The 14,462-nt window shown below is 42.6% G+C and overlaps 1 protein-coding gene across 7 annotated transcripts; it reads right to left on the bottom strand.

Annotated features, from left to right (window-relative positions):
* Window positions 1-4,582: 4,582 nt before the first annotated feature.
* Window positions 4,583-14,171, bottom strand: ASTE1 (asteroid homolog 1). 7 transcript variants are annotated; one of them, XM_054019717.1, is made up of 5 exons: window positions 13,415-14,171; window positions 11,981-13,312; window positions 10,075-10,204; window positions 6,862-7,051; window positions 4,583-5,623 (listed from the first exon to the last, which is right to left on the bottom strand). In XM_054019717.1, exons 2-5 carry the CDS (start codon window positions 13,292-13,294, stop codon window positions 5,332-5,334), a joined length of 1,926 nt encoding a protein of 641 aa, XP_053875692.1. In that variant the 5' UTR covers window positions 13,295-13,312; window positions 13,415-14,171; the 3' UTR covers window positions 4,583-5,331. The 7 variants fall into 7 exon arrangements, with proteins under 7 accessions (XP_053875692.1, XP_053875691.1, XP_053875696.1 ...); XM_054019716.1 differs by lacking the exon at window positions 10,075-10,204 and adding an exon at window positions 8,752-8,962; XM_054019721.1 differs by lacking the exon at window positions 10,075-10,204 and adding an exon at window positions 8,752-8,962 and having other exon boundaries at window positions 11,981-12,789.
* Between the last annotated feature and the right edge of the window lie 291 nt (window positions 14,172-14,462).

The raw sequence follows: 14,462 nt of genomic DNA, 5'->3' as shown, positions 1-14,462 counted from the left end.
GGCCACTCGCTTCTGGACAGTCAGGGCTACTCGCATCCGGGTGTCATTGCGCTTCAGGGCAGGGGACAGCAACTCACAAAGTTCCAGGAAAGTTCCCTTCCGCATGCGAAAGTTTCGCAGCCACTGGGATTCATCCCAGACCTGCAGCACTATGCGGTCCCACCACTCAGTGCTTGTTTCCCGTGCCCAGAATCGCCGTTCCACGGCATCAACATGACCCATTGCGACCGTGATGTCCTCGGCGCTGGGTCCCCTGCTTTCTGAGAGGTCTGTGCTACTCTCAGACTTCAGGCCATCACCGCGGTGACGTAGCCTCCTCGCCTGACTTATCTGCATCTGCCTCAGGGAAAGGTGTATGATAAGCTGCGAGGCGTTGAGAGCGGCCACAACTGCAGTGATGGTCGCAGTGTGCTCTATGCTCGCAGTGCTGTGGCGTCCGCGCTGTCACTGACTAGAAAAGTGCGCAAACTGATTTCCCGCCGTGGCTTTCAGGGAGGGAGGGCGGGAGTGATGGACGGATGATGACAGTTACCCAAAAGCACCCTGGACACATTTTTTTACCCAGAAGGCATTTGCGGCTCCACCCAGAATTCCAATGGGCAGCGGGGACTCCGGGAACTGTGGGATAGCTGCCCACAGTGCACAGCTTCCTATGTCGATGCTTTCCCCGTTAGTGTGGACTCACAAAGTCGAATTACTGTCCTTAGTGTGGACACACACGTTCGACTTTGCAATATCGATTCCAAAAATTCGATTTAAGTAAAATCGAACTACTCTCGTAGTGTAGACAAGGCCTAAGGTGCCACAAGTACTCCTGTTCTTATTGTCAGCAATGTAATATTTACAATCCTGTCCCCCCCCCCACCCATCAGTTACATCTTTTGGGTTAAACACTTAATGCTAAACTTATTGTGATCCACATAATGAACTCAGGGCACATCAGGCTTTCCAGTTCTATTCACATTTCTCTAATATGTACTTTTTTGGAGGGGGGGGGGTGTCTTCAAGCTTTTTCAAAATTCACAAGTTTGAATTTGAGTAAAACTGGCTTTCTTTGAAGACTGAGAAATATCCCTCAAGCAAATGTGTAAAATTGCATCACTCTTGTGAAAGTTTAATGAATTCTAAAATAGGAAAACTTTGTCAATGTTCATTTTGCCTACTTTGGTATGTCCCTAGTAGATTTAATATCCCACAGAACTTGTACTTCTTGAGCCAATCTTGAAAATATTCAAAGATGCTGAAATTTTTAACTGCAAGTATGTGCTTCTGAAGAAGCAATACTACTGTAATTGGGGCTGCTACTCTATACAACTTCCTTCTTGAAGACCAAGCCTGTGTGTGAGAGATCACTCTCTCTTAGTGTGTGTGTGTGTGTGTGTGTGTGTGTGTGGAGGGGGAAGAGGCTTACTGGATAAATTAGTTGGAAGTTACCAGTGCGGTTAGGCAGTGAACAGGTCTCAGTCCATTAGAATGAAATAGTTGTTGTGACTCTCTCTTTAACCAACTTATTGATAAACTCTCTATGTATGCAGCACTTTCCCAATCTCATCATCTTTTACAGAGGAACCCCCCCCCCCCATCATTTAACAAAATAACCAACATAGCTGCCATATTGGGCTTTACAAAATAAACATCTGCACCAACTTGCTCACTTACTACTGTGAGGCTTTCCTGTGATAGCCTGCAGCTAAAACCTTGCTGCTTGAGACCACCTTGCTTGCTGCCTTCCACTGCAATTATTTATTCTATACAGGTCTTTATACCATGCTCATCACCATAGTATATGAGTACCTAAGACTACTCTAGGCAATCCTGAAGACTGGTGATTATCCAGGGGTGGTTCATTTAATCTGTCAAACTCTAAAATACTATGTGGAAATAGATATGAAGTACAAAATTTCACTAAATGGAAGCAAGAATCACAGGTATAAAATGAATGGCCAAGCAAAGGCATCCTAGAAAGTTTGACAACTGAAAGGAGTAAATTAACTCTTAGGTATTAAACTAATTGTGTATTTTGGAAAAGAACTTTAGTTTTGACCATCTCCTCGCTTTGATGGGAGAAGATACACTCCAGCTGAGAGACTTCTATCTAGAAAAATATTTAGATCAGGGTAGGCCACCTATGGCACGCAAGCTGATGTTCAGTGGCACTCACACTGCCCGGGTCCTGGCCACCAGTCCAGGGGCTCTGCATTTTAATTTAATTTTAAATGAAGCTTCTTAAGCATTTTAAAAACCTTACTTTACATACAATAGTTTAGTTATATATTATAGACTTTTATAGAAAGAGACCTTCTAAAAACGTTAAAATGTATTACTGGCATGCAAAACCTTAAATCAGAGTGAATAAATGAAGACTCGGCACACCACTTCTGAAAGGTTGCCAACCCCTGATTTGCATCGTTCTGACAAATCACCTTTACTTCAGATATTTTTGTCATCTGTGAGAAATAGTCTACAAGACACAGGATTGAAAGGTAAGCATAGCCAAAGATGATGCAGAAATCAAATATAGATTTCCTTACATTTTTCTAGTGTTTGTCCACACCAATTGCGTATCTGCCACAGATCGGATTCTTTTGAATAGCTGTGTCCACTGGGGCTCTGTCTGCACTTTGGGAGCCTTCCAAACAGAAGCCAAAAGGTATAAGGGGTGGGATGGCCTCAATTGCCTCTCATTCCTTCTTATTTCCGATAGCTGTGAGACTGAACCCCACTGTGTGTACATCTCTTCACATACAGAGACAGTAGTTAAATCTGCTGATAAGCTTAGTTTACCCAGTAGTAGTAGTAAGTTCTGCTGAGGGCACTGGTAGGATTGCTACCCACCGCCACCCCTGTATGAGAGCTAGAGCACACTACCTAGGCCTAAAATAGCCAAAAGGCAAGTCTCCAGGAGTCAAGACTTGCCCATCCTGCTGTACAGCAATGTTTTTTTTGCAGGCGCTTGGGATGCCTCTTATGCCTAGGACGAGTGCCTGAAGGCTGCCTGGTGTGCAAGTCTCGCTCAAGGACATGATGAAAGCTAGAGAAGGTAGACTGAAGCTGCATTTTCTAGAGTAATTGATGTGGGCATCTTCAGTTCCTGACAAACAACCAGAAAGACCGCCTCCACCTGATTGGTCACACTCTTAATGCCTCATTAAATCTTGTCACCCCAAGCTCAATGGACACTTGGCAAGCCCACTCTTCTGGCATTGACCTAGGAGAGGGGCCACCAAGAACAGCACTTCAGAGCCCAGGGAAGGCACAAATTTCCTCTAGTCAACAGCCAGACAAAAGTCCCACCCCCGTATTCCAACATCCTAGAGCCTCAGGCTAAACCTTGCTCAAATCCATTTAAAGCGAAATCAACACAGATCACACAGTGCTCCTTGTGAAAAGTGAGTGTCTCCATTACTACTTGGATGGATAGGCCCCTCTCTGGCACCATGAGTATCGGCACTGGATGACTCCACACTGGCTGAGAACCTGTGGTGTGCACATCTGCGTGACTGCTGTGGCGCCGGAAGCTCATCCAGCACTGACTGACTCATCAGCACTGCTGCAAGCGAGTTCTTAGAGGCTTACTTGGCTGTGGGATCAATTTCAGAATCTCTGACCTTGGACAGACACCGGCAATGAACAGGCTGGGTCCCTCTTGTGGTCTTTTGGTACTGCCCATAAACTTGAGTAGGCAGGACTGTGGACTGGTGTGCCCCACCTATGGAAGAATTTGCCTTCTCAGCCTTTTCAGAGGAATGCAGCAGATCCTCCTCACCAGAATGTAACCCATCTCCACCATGGATAACCTAGTGGGACATGAACAGACAGTCAAGGGAGGAATCCCAAAGAGGCACCCAAAAGCCTTCTGGGCTGAGAAGGAACAACCAAGCTGCTATCCTCCCATGTGGGCTCCTCCCCCTTACTACTACTACTACTACTACTATCAACCCTGAACCTCTATTGGTGTCCTTGAGGTATCTCCCATATTTTAAGAAACTGCTTCCTCAGTGGTATCCAGGCCAAAATCACCCTCTCAAAACAGATCCAGCCTGTTCCAACACATCAACTATTAGGAAAGCAAGAGGTCGGGGGGTAGGGGGTCTCTTCCTCAACAGCTGCTTGCTATTTTTTCTTTGTCCTCTGATAAGGTAACTGAGATTAACCCTTTTGGTGTTACTATGGGTTTAAGGAATCTGAGAGCATTGTAATTTCACTGATTACACCTGGGGAAGGTGTGATCAGGTAAAGGCAAAAACTGAAGTGGTTGAGGCTGCCCCCACCCCTTATGCCCTGGGCTACAATGGTTGCGAGGGTTCTCGGGGCGCAGCCATGGTCCTAATGGATACTGCTATCCAAAAGAATCTCATCTTGTGCACAAGGGATGCATGTGCCCCAAGCAGGCAATCTGCATGGACAACACATCTCAAAGAACCAGAGTTACTGTAAGATAAGTAACCATTCTTTCTGGTGACAGTGGACACAACTCTGACTAAAGATACAGGTTAATGATCTAAAAACCTTGAGAGAGAAAAATCAATTGATTCTTGAAGGGGAACAAGAGTAGTAAATACTAGCTATCTTACTGCAGGAGTATGCATAAATAATTTATTTAAAACAAATCTTTATTTAAAACAAATCTTTGTTTTAACATTCCTTTATTTTTGGAATCTTCTGGGAAAAGACCCTTGCTTGACAGTTTCTCAAGTGGTATCAAAGGTACTTGATGGAAGAAAAAAAATAGTTTACTTTAGGTGGTAGCATTCAGTCTTGGTAGTGACTATCCAAACCTGTTTCTTGTTAAGAGAAACACAGAAGAAAAGGATACGTTCCAGTTTTTCCCCGACAGTTCAGTAACTAGAATACCATAGGCACAGCAGATGGCCCAACTTCCACTGAAAGTCCATGGAAGTCAGGCACCCATGTTCCTCCCTTGGAAACTTTTGAAAATCTCACTGGCGGACGCTGGCCTTGCAGAATTAAATTTATGATTAGCTTTCCATGTCAAGTATGTAGTTGTGATGGCATGTTTTTTGAAAATGGTGGTTGGAGGGGTGGGGAGAATAGTGTCCTCTTACTCCTTTACTTTAAAATTGCAAATTTCGTTTCTTCTGTTGTATTCAAGGACATCAAACGACTGTCCATTTTTTGGAAAGTTCAGACAGTATCCTATAAGAACGTTATTTGGGGGGCGGAAAATCACTAGCAAGATTCATTCTAAAAATTGATCCATGTGAATCAAGTTTTGTAAAAAGGCCAGTTAAGTTCCAATGCAGTTCACCCACTTAATTGTAACTGTGATCCATTCACAAGGCTGAATTATTTGAATGTCATGTGCTGCTTTCAGTCTTCCACCATTAGTGATGCAAACCTATTGTTAACATCACAGAGAGGCTGAGCTTCCAATGTAGCATGCTGTCTGGTAGTCTCTGCTTGACTAGTGGCTTGCTTGTTCTTTTCCTTGCAGGATTTGGTTGTCTCCTGGAAGAAGTCTGGAGGTACAGTTGACTTTACTGCATGGAGCAGATCACAATAAAGCTGGCTCATCTTTGGAGATGAGATAAGCAGATTCTCTGCTCCATGTGCTGATTTAAGCTCTTTGCATAGTCTATGCACAAGGGTCCCACAATAAAGCCTGCCCGAAGGAAGGAAAGATTAAATTTAGAATCGTATTGAACTATAGCTAGCAAAACTATACTGTTTAGTGGGGAAAAAACAGACTACATAATCATTGAATGAACTCTTTAAATAAAAACCACCTAAAGAAACAATCCCAAAGGCATCTTCATGATGAGTTCAAATCCAGCTTGTCTGCGGGTACATATTTACATTACTATATTTCTTAATTTTATTGGGTTTTAGAACCAGCAGGCACAATAAAGCCAAAGAAATTTCAGGTGCCAACTCCATTTTTAAAAACTTGTTTTGGGTTTAATCAGAAGAAAAATCAAATTACTTGTATCTTCAATGCATGCTTTTTATTTGAGCACTATATAGGCATATTATTCAGTTAGACCTAGACATGAATATAGTGGAAAGACCACCTTTACACATCCATTCAAGTTACAAGAAGTGCAGAACTCACTTGTCCAAGGAAGAGAAACTGCTTTTTAACCGCACCTTGAATATTTGAGAGCTGAATTTGAGTAAAGTGCATTTTTAACCCTACATAAGACTTGCATCTCATGAGGGATGTTTAAAATCAGATTTAACACTAAAAATACAGATCCTAGATAGAAATCATATTTAAGTTTGTGAATCTTCTGTAGTTACAGGTATAAATAATTTTGCTCAAGTGAAAATGTTTAGGATTATATGCCAGTGATTTCCAGACTTTTTTTTTCATGTTTTCTATTTATTGTACCTTTTCCCTTCCTTGATGCACTTCTACATTTTGCAATCTCCTAGTTGTCTGTCTCAGGTGGTCATGCCTACATGTTTACATACTTTAGTTCTGATCTTAATATTTGACTCACAGGAGTCATTTCATTGGCCTCAAAGGGTGTACAAGATCAGGCCCAAACTTTAAAAATTTTACACATGACTTGAATTCAGTCACAGTATGTACTAAAGCATTAAGGGTAAAATTTTAATTATATTTTGGTTCAAAATATTTTTACATTGGAATTTATATGTAGTAATTACCAAAAACCATGATTTTGCTGAAACATTAGAAGCTGTTGCCATTTATTAAGTGCCAGAGTACTAGTGCTATACAACAGAATATGAACTGTACCAAATTTAAAGGGTCCCTCACCCAAGGAGCTTACATTCCAGAGGCACAGCAGGTATAATACAAGACAAAACACAATGTGAGGGTGCTTTATATTTGGAGCACCTTGTGAAGAAGGCTGGTCTCTTACAGGTTCTTACCGTGTTACCTCTGGTTCAGGGAGAGGAGTAGAGAGTAGCTGGTTGAGATGCAATCCCATCTGGAGGCAGCACTGCCACTGGCAGAAAGTGTGTGCTGTGTCTAAATCCAGTAATTCCTGAGAATTCTTTTCTTTCCATTTTAGAAACTGGTCATAGACCATTTTATCTTTGACATGGAAAACCGCAGGATCTAGATTATGAATGAACAAGAAAATAAGGGTTTTTCTAGAGGCTCCTATATATTCTACTATACAAAACATGACTGGTATGTACAATTAATGGTGCCTGTGAACCTCTACTTCAGATACTTCCTGATACTTGGTGTTTAATCAGTTTAAGTGTCTTAAACTGTTACTGTTCAAGTACCAAAAGCCATGAGAGACTGAAACAAAAATTCAATCTATTTGTTGGCTTAGTTATGTGTCTAAGAGTGCACATACTTGTGTTGTGGGCCAACTGGAAAATCTTTAAAAAGATCCCACTGTGTCAGGTTAATGAGAAGTATCTGAGAATTGCCTGCCCAGCTTCTGTAATCCATAACCCTTTCTTCCTCCCATACAATCAGGAATTCCTCCTAAATCTAAGGCTGGCGTATTAAGTTACCTAAAAACCTCTCCCCACAACCTTTTAACTTTAAGATAATATCAAACACTTAAATCTTGCTACTTTTGCAGTATTAAGATAGCTTCCCCCCATGTTTTGGGGAAACCCCCTGCCTTAAACAGGATTTAATCCTGAAGTACTAATTATTGCTTACTAATTTGTTATACAAATGCTATGCTAAAGTAACATTTCCAATAGGTTTAATCATAAACCAGCAAAAGCAAATCAAAAAAACCCTACCAGTTCTGAGTTTAGATAGTAACTCAGCCCCGCGTTGTGTGTAAAGATTATAGTTGATCATTGTGCATAATACTTGTGACAAAATACCCAGTCACAACAGGCCAAGTTAATTAGTTTTAACACTAATCCTGAATGTTCTGGCTTCTTATTAAAATATAGTTAAGGCTCTGACTTTAGGCACTACTGATTATATTAATCTCTTATTTTTTAGAGTGCCCAATTAGAGATCAGGACCCCATCGTGCCAAGCACTGTGTACACAGACTATTCTTGCCCTAGAATTCATAATCTAAGTAGAACCTCAATGCCTAGCTGCTGCCAGTACTAAATTTGCTTAGTCTCTTGGACTTACCTATTTAAAGAACTCTCTCAATACAGGATTTTATTTATTACTGATACTGTACTGACAATTTCTTTGGCCAAATTTCTACTAGAATTTCCCCTTCCATAATGTATGAAGTTCTGAAAGTATGAGGAAGAGAGGCAATAGCTTCGCTTTCAAAGCTTCCCTATTGAGTCTGCTTTGAATTAGAATTTATTGTTGGACTCTCACATGAACAATGTGTTTCCTGTAAGTACAAACTGACTTTAGTAAAAGTTCATTACTGAATAATAAGACAGTCTTATAGAAGTATCAACATTTGATGCATGTGTAAGTCTGAAAAAATATTTTGCACTTTTATAGTATACCTGAAGCACACTTACAAATGCCAACACCACCCGACAAGGTCCATATGGATCTTACCCATTTAAAGATAGGCAACTGAGGCACAGATAAGTTAGTCTTTCCCAAACACAAAACAAGTTGGGAATAGAAGTTAGAGTTTAACTTCAAGTCTCTCAGTCCTAACTGTGACACAGCACTGCGTCTCATCTTCACCAATGTATAAATTGACTGCTGAGGGTAGAGTGTAAATCACCATTAATTCCTATGGAAGTGGAGGGCCTTTACAAAAACAAAAGGGGAAACTGAGGCTAGAATGTAGATTTGCATATAAATATGAAACATCTAGAAACATGTAAAGTTTTTAGTTTTGTGGGGACCTACCTGGGCTGCTACTTGTCCTGTGCAATTCCCCAAATACCATTCCTAGAAGTAATGCCTGTAAATGATGCAATTTCACTTTGGGTTCTGAGTAATGTGTCCAGTAGCAGGTTACAGCAACAGGGAGCCACAAGGGACTGGGGATGGGTTGTAGGATGTTGGCTTTCGCTCCTAATGTCTCCAACAGAAGTTTTAGCCGATCTGATCTGGGCACCTGCCAAAGTCATAATTTTGGATACACTATGAAGAGGTCTGGCTTTATTTTGCTGTAAGAAAGTCTATCTACACTTATCTGCCATCTTCACCTAAAGGCAAATGACTTCTGTGTTAATGCTAAGCTAGCCGGTACCTTGTTAATTTTTTCAAAAAGATGTCAAACCTTTTAAATATTGAACTAATGAAAGTGACTTCAAACTGTGAATTACAACTTAAACAGATCATTCTGTAGAATGAATAGTTTTGGAATGATATTTAATCTTTTTTAAAAGATGTCAGTATATTGTATTTCCTACATTATCTTTCAAGGGTCAAATTTTTTGGAAGTGTTGCAGTTAGATGCCTAAATGAGTTGGGAGCTGAGCACATTGAAAATCTAGCCACTTGTTATGCATTAAAACCACCTCCTTTGGCTATGTCCTGGAGGGTGTCTGTCCTACATCACCTGCATTTCAGGAGTTAGCATTGCACCATAGGTTGTAAACTACCACACATCCAACTATCCATACTATTGATCTATACTCCCAGTGGAATCTTCTATCTGGATTTTGGCAGAGAACTGCAGTTACCACTTGTACTGTAAGAGCTCTCAATCCATACAAGTGAAAATCTAGCTTCAGAAATTGACTAGTAAATGAGACTTAGAATTTTTTTTAAAATGAGTTAAGTCATTACAGTAACACTGGTACAAATTGTATTTATATACAAAAAACTTTGCAGTTGTAGTATTATAGGAGCCTGTGCAACCTTAGTTCAGCTGCTTTGTGTACATGCATTATAGTCTTGCCCATTATTAGGGCCCTACCAATTTCATAGCCATGAAAAATATTTCAGACTGAAATAAGCACTTCCCAATGAAATCTGCTCTCCCTTGCTGGGAATGCCCCAGCCAGGGGGCTCCTAGCTGCAAGTCCTAGCTGGGCTGGGAAGGGGGAGGACTTATCCTTCCACTGCATGGCTGCTCTCAGGGGGAGATCAGACCCACCTCTGAGTGTCTCCCCCTGCTGCAGGAAGCTCCAGCCCAGGAGGTTCCTGCAGCTGGAGGAGACTTGTGGAGGAGGGTCCAATATGCCTCTGCTCCTGGAAGTGCCCCAGCCAGGGTGTTCCTACCTGTAAGTCCCTGCTGGGCTGAGGAGCGACAGCACTTCTCCTTCCCTTGCATGGCAACGCTGGGAGTGTGGGTGAGATCAGATCCGCTTCTGGGTATCTTTTGGGTTGGGACCCCCATGGTTATAACACTCTGAAATTTCAGATGCACACAGCTGAAAATGTGAAATAGAGCAATTTAAAAAGTCTCTGGCCATGACATTGATCAAAATGGACCATGACTTTGGTAGGGCCCTACCCATTATCAGACAAGAAATCTGCAGTAGAGCAGAAAGAGAACCCAGCACTGTTGGGCCCCAATCCAATGCTAAAAATGCAAGAACATCTTTTCTCTTCCTGTAACCCTTTGCTTCATTTATGGTCCACCCTATACACTGAACAAGGCAGGGTGGGTCCTAGAACACATGACTATGTAATAATTTAATTAAAGACTAGCACAGTGCCTACACAGAGACAAATTTAAAGTTGCATGGACATTTACTAACTTGTGCTTGCTTGACTCTGCAATCTTAATATTCACTTAAAGATTTTTGTATGCAGTTTCCTTAATTTAAAGAAAAATGCAAACAAATGTACATGGGTCAGCAGCAGGATTTGAATGCAGGTCCTTGAGATCTATAGCACCAGTTGGGCTAAAGGAGTAAATGATAGCGGTCATAGGCTGCTATTTTTCATGGCACCTTAAAGACTAACAGATTTATTTGGGCATGAGCTTTCGTGAGTAAAAACCTCACTTCTTCGGATGCATCCGAAGAAGTGAGGTTTTTACTCACGAAAGCTCATGCCCAAATAAATCTGTTAGTCTTTAAGGTGCCACCAGACTCCTTGTTGTTTTTGTAGATACAGACTAACACGGCTACCCCCTGATATTTTTTTGTGGTGTCCCTTCCGTTTCCTCCCTAACAGGAGACTTACACACTTTGCCAATATACTTTAATGGTTACATACAGCACTGCTAAACACAGATCTGGAGCATTCATTCTGAAACGTGGAGCGGGCAGTGGATGAGACTTGCGTCTACCATATTAGAGCCAGATTCTATTCCGAGCTCTCCCCAACGTGACCTTGTGCAACGTCACAATTATGTACCCTTTAAAAGGGGATGAGGAAAGACATTTTCCTTCCTCTAAAGATAAGGGTTACGAGGCCTTGATCAATAGTGACTAAACCACACAGGATTGCCACCTCTAGTCAATATAAGAACTGAGACTACAACTGTTTCCTTCTCTACCCCAAAATGTTTTCTTCAGCTGCTGCTTTGTCTATTTACTGTCTGGAGCCATGTAGGGAGCTCTGTAAAACTAGAAGTGTACTCGCTGCAGATGGCGCACACAGAACTGGGGGGCTGAAGTTTGCTTTAGATGAATTAGAAATTTTAGCAGAAAGCCTCTAACATATACTCAGTATAGCTTGTGACTGCTTGTCCTGAAGTGTATAGCTTAACCAAACCTGGATAAATATTCACAAGGACAGAAGAAAAAAAAGCACAGCTCTTTAAATCAAGGATTATTCTGCATGTAGATTTAAAAAAAAAATGTTTCTGTTCTGAAAGCTCTGGCCTAAAGGGTTAGTTTGGCAAAATTGAATGCAAATTAAACCAGGCTTATAATGGAAAGTTTTAGGCAAAATTAAATATAGGCAAAGGTGGTAAAGGCCCATAACTTGTCAAGTGTTCCTTTTTAAAAAATAACTAAATTGTGTAATTGTAACATATGCTGCACACCAAAGACTATGACCCTACACTTAGTAATGCATGTAGTGCTTATTACCATGAGCCATCTTATAGAAGTCACTTGTAAGTACTGTATCTGGTACTAAACTGACTGACTGGATTGACACCCAAGTTTTTTTCCCCCCCATTACACTCAACATTGATTATTGTCCAGGATATCTGTTCTGACAACCGTACCTCAGTTAGTGTGGCCAAAGGGCGATGGTCTTCACAAAAATCCAGAGGCAGCATTGTTGTTGGAACAAAGGATTTTTTAAGAGTCTTTTGGATTCTATCAAATTCACGGACAATCGGCAGCTTGTTGGACTGCTTACTTGGGGAAGTAACTTCAGAATTTTGAGAGGCGTTCAGAAGTAACCCATAGATGACTTGACGAATGGGTAAGGCTACTGTGTGAGCACTAGGCCTCTGCATGTTCTCCACCTGGACATGAAGGATTGTTCTTCTTAATAGAAGGGCATCACTAATGAATGGAGACAAATGACCTTTTGCAAAAGCCTCAAGCATCCATTGTGGTAACTCTAAGTTCCTGGTCACCTGAGATTCATAGGTTCCATTCTGAAAAAAATCCTCAAGATTCACATCAGACTGTTCATATTCCTCCATGGAAGCGCATAGAAGCTTCCTTATTTCTTCTCTCTCATGCTTTTTAAGATATTTCAGTACATTGTCTATAGCCTCTGTGGGGTCAGCAAAATGGGATAACCAGTTTAGAAGTCCCTGAATGCGGACATGCTTCCTCCCCCTCCAACCAGAGCCTCCAACTGGCAGGCGCACCTTGCTGAAGAATGTCTCTAGAGCTGGCAGATTAATGTAATCATTACCATTCATTACAGCAAAGAGAGGAAGAAGGGCTTTGTTCATATGACTGAAGTGGCTGCACAGTCTCTCTAAAGAGAAGCATCGAGCTGGAATGTAGCAGTCCAGTGTGCCTTCACAGGTACAAAGGTTTCTCCACTGAAAGTAATTCAGAGGGCAATACCCAGCTTTCAAATCAAAAATACAAAAGTCACTGTCTAAAGTTAATACGGGACAATTCCAATGATTAGCTAATGACATAATATCCCTATCTGCTTCTGAGAAGCACTGGACAAAAGGCACTTCTAATTTGGTCAAGGCTTGCTTGAAAACCTCTCTCGTGAGCAGGGGTAGCACACTTCCACCACCACCTCTAGAGATGGAATATGCTACCTGGATCTTATCCCGGGCTCTTTCCTTTAATGTCACAAACTTCTTATCGGACAAGTCACACCCTCCATCTAACACAACATATGGGTATATTTTGCATACAGACAAAGTTTCAAAAAACTTGTGTACAATATCTGTAAAAGAATCATAATCCCCTCCATGCTGGAGGTCTAGATTTGATTCAAAATAAAGCCGATGAAACAAATTATTTCCATCAATGATTATTTTTGTATTCCTTAATTGTAGATCAGTGAAGAACTGCTTATGCTCTCCCACATAGCTCATTAATCCATGGATGCCCATGCTCTTAACCTGTAACACCTGTAGTCAAACAAATGAACAATTTAATTTTCAAGTACAGTGCACAAAACCTCACCCCTAGACTAATGATCAGATTAATACACACTAGCGTTGTCCACTTACCTCAATTCCTGCTAATTCTGAGTCCAAAAGTGACTGTTACAAAACTTTTCCCCAGGGCAAAAGGAAGTGATGCACACTGTTTACATCTAGCTTTTTCCCCTGACAGGCCAAATTGTTTTGAACTACAGCTGCTAGAATTGCACTACCCCACCCCCATGTGACTTGGAGCTAACGATGCCAACTGAGTTTTCTAGTGCCATCCAAGGGCACTGAAAATTGCGCATCTAAAAAGGGAACTGCGCCCACTTCTGTCCTCCAGCTTTTCCAGGCAGTCGTATTCAGTGATTCCCCACCTGAGCAGGAGTGGTGTGTAAATGGCTGAGTTGGTCCGTAAGTTTTTGTTAAGCCGCCCTCAGCCTCTGTGCCACTGAAATAGACACGGGAAAGGAAGAGACGCCGCCCCCCGTGTAGTATGTAACGTGGCCAGCTCGGGGAGAGGCGGGAGACAGTCCCGGCTATAACGTTTCACCCAGAGAAACTCAATGCAGGGAACGCGCCTCACCCAGCCGGGGCCTCTCACCGCCCAGGAGCCGGGGCTCGGTAGGGCTGACAAGGCCTGGCTCGGGGTGTGCCTGCCGGGGGGAGGGGGTGACTAGACGGGGAGACACGAGCGGTGCCTCGTTCTCCTGCTGAGCCTCCCGTCCCTAGGGACGCTGCAGCGGCTGCTGGGGGGATCAGTCGCTCTGTGCGCGCTGTATAAGGGACCCGTCGCTGCCGCAGCTCGGGGGACTCAGTTCCGCCCCTCTAGACACGACTCGTGCCCAGCAAACAGCCTCCACTTCCGGGGGGGGGGGACGCATCAAGAGAAGAGGACCCGGGAATCACGTGTGGTGAAGCCACGCCCACCCTATCGCGTCACTGTTCAGTCGCTCATCGGCGAGTAATGTTAACGTCCGTTTCCATGCGAACAGGGCAGAGGGGGCGCCGCCGGGTCATGTGATCAGCCAGCTCGGGTTCTCTCTGGGAACTGGTTGGGTCCGCCCTGGGTGTCTGTATCCCGTCGGGCAGCGCGGCGTCTCCAGGAGACCGGTCCCAAACACATGCGGGG

This window comes from Malaclemys terrapin, chromosome 2 (assembly GCF_027887155.1).
Source record: "Malaclemys terrapin pileata isolate rMalTer1 chromosome 2, rMalTer1.hap1, whole genome shotgun sequence".
Classification (NCBI taxonomy): Eukaryota; Metazoa; Chordata; order Testudines; family Emydidae; genus Malaclemys; species Malaclemys terrapin.
This window is presented reverse-complemented; position numbering and strand designations above follow the sequence as displayed.

Excerpts from the sequence above, each read along its gene's own strand:
- ASTE1 (XM_054019716.1), bottom strand. The coding sequence starts at position 13,294 with ATGGGCATCCATGGATTAATGAGCTATGTGGGAGAGCATAAGCAGTTC. Across the intron at positions 7,052-8,751 it reads CAGGACAAGTAGCAGCCCAG|ATCCTGCGGTTTTCCATGTC; the intron begins GTAGGTCCCCAC and ends TTCATAATCTAG. Across the intron at positions 5,624-6,861 it reads CCTGAACCAGAGGTAACACG|GCTTTATTGTGGGACCCTTG; the intron begins GTAAGAACCTGT and ends TCCTTCGGGCAG.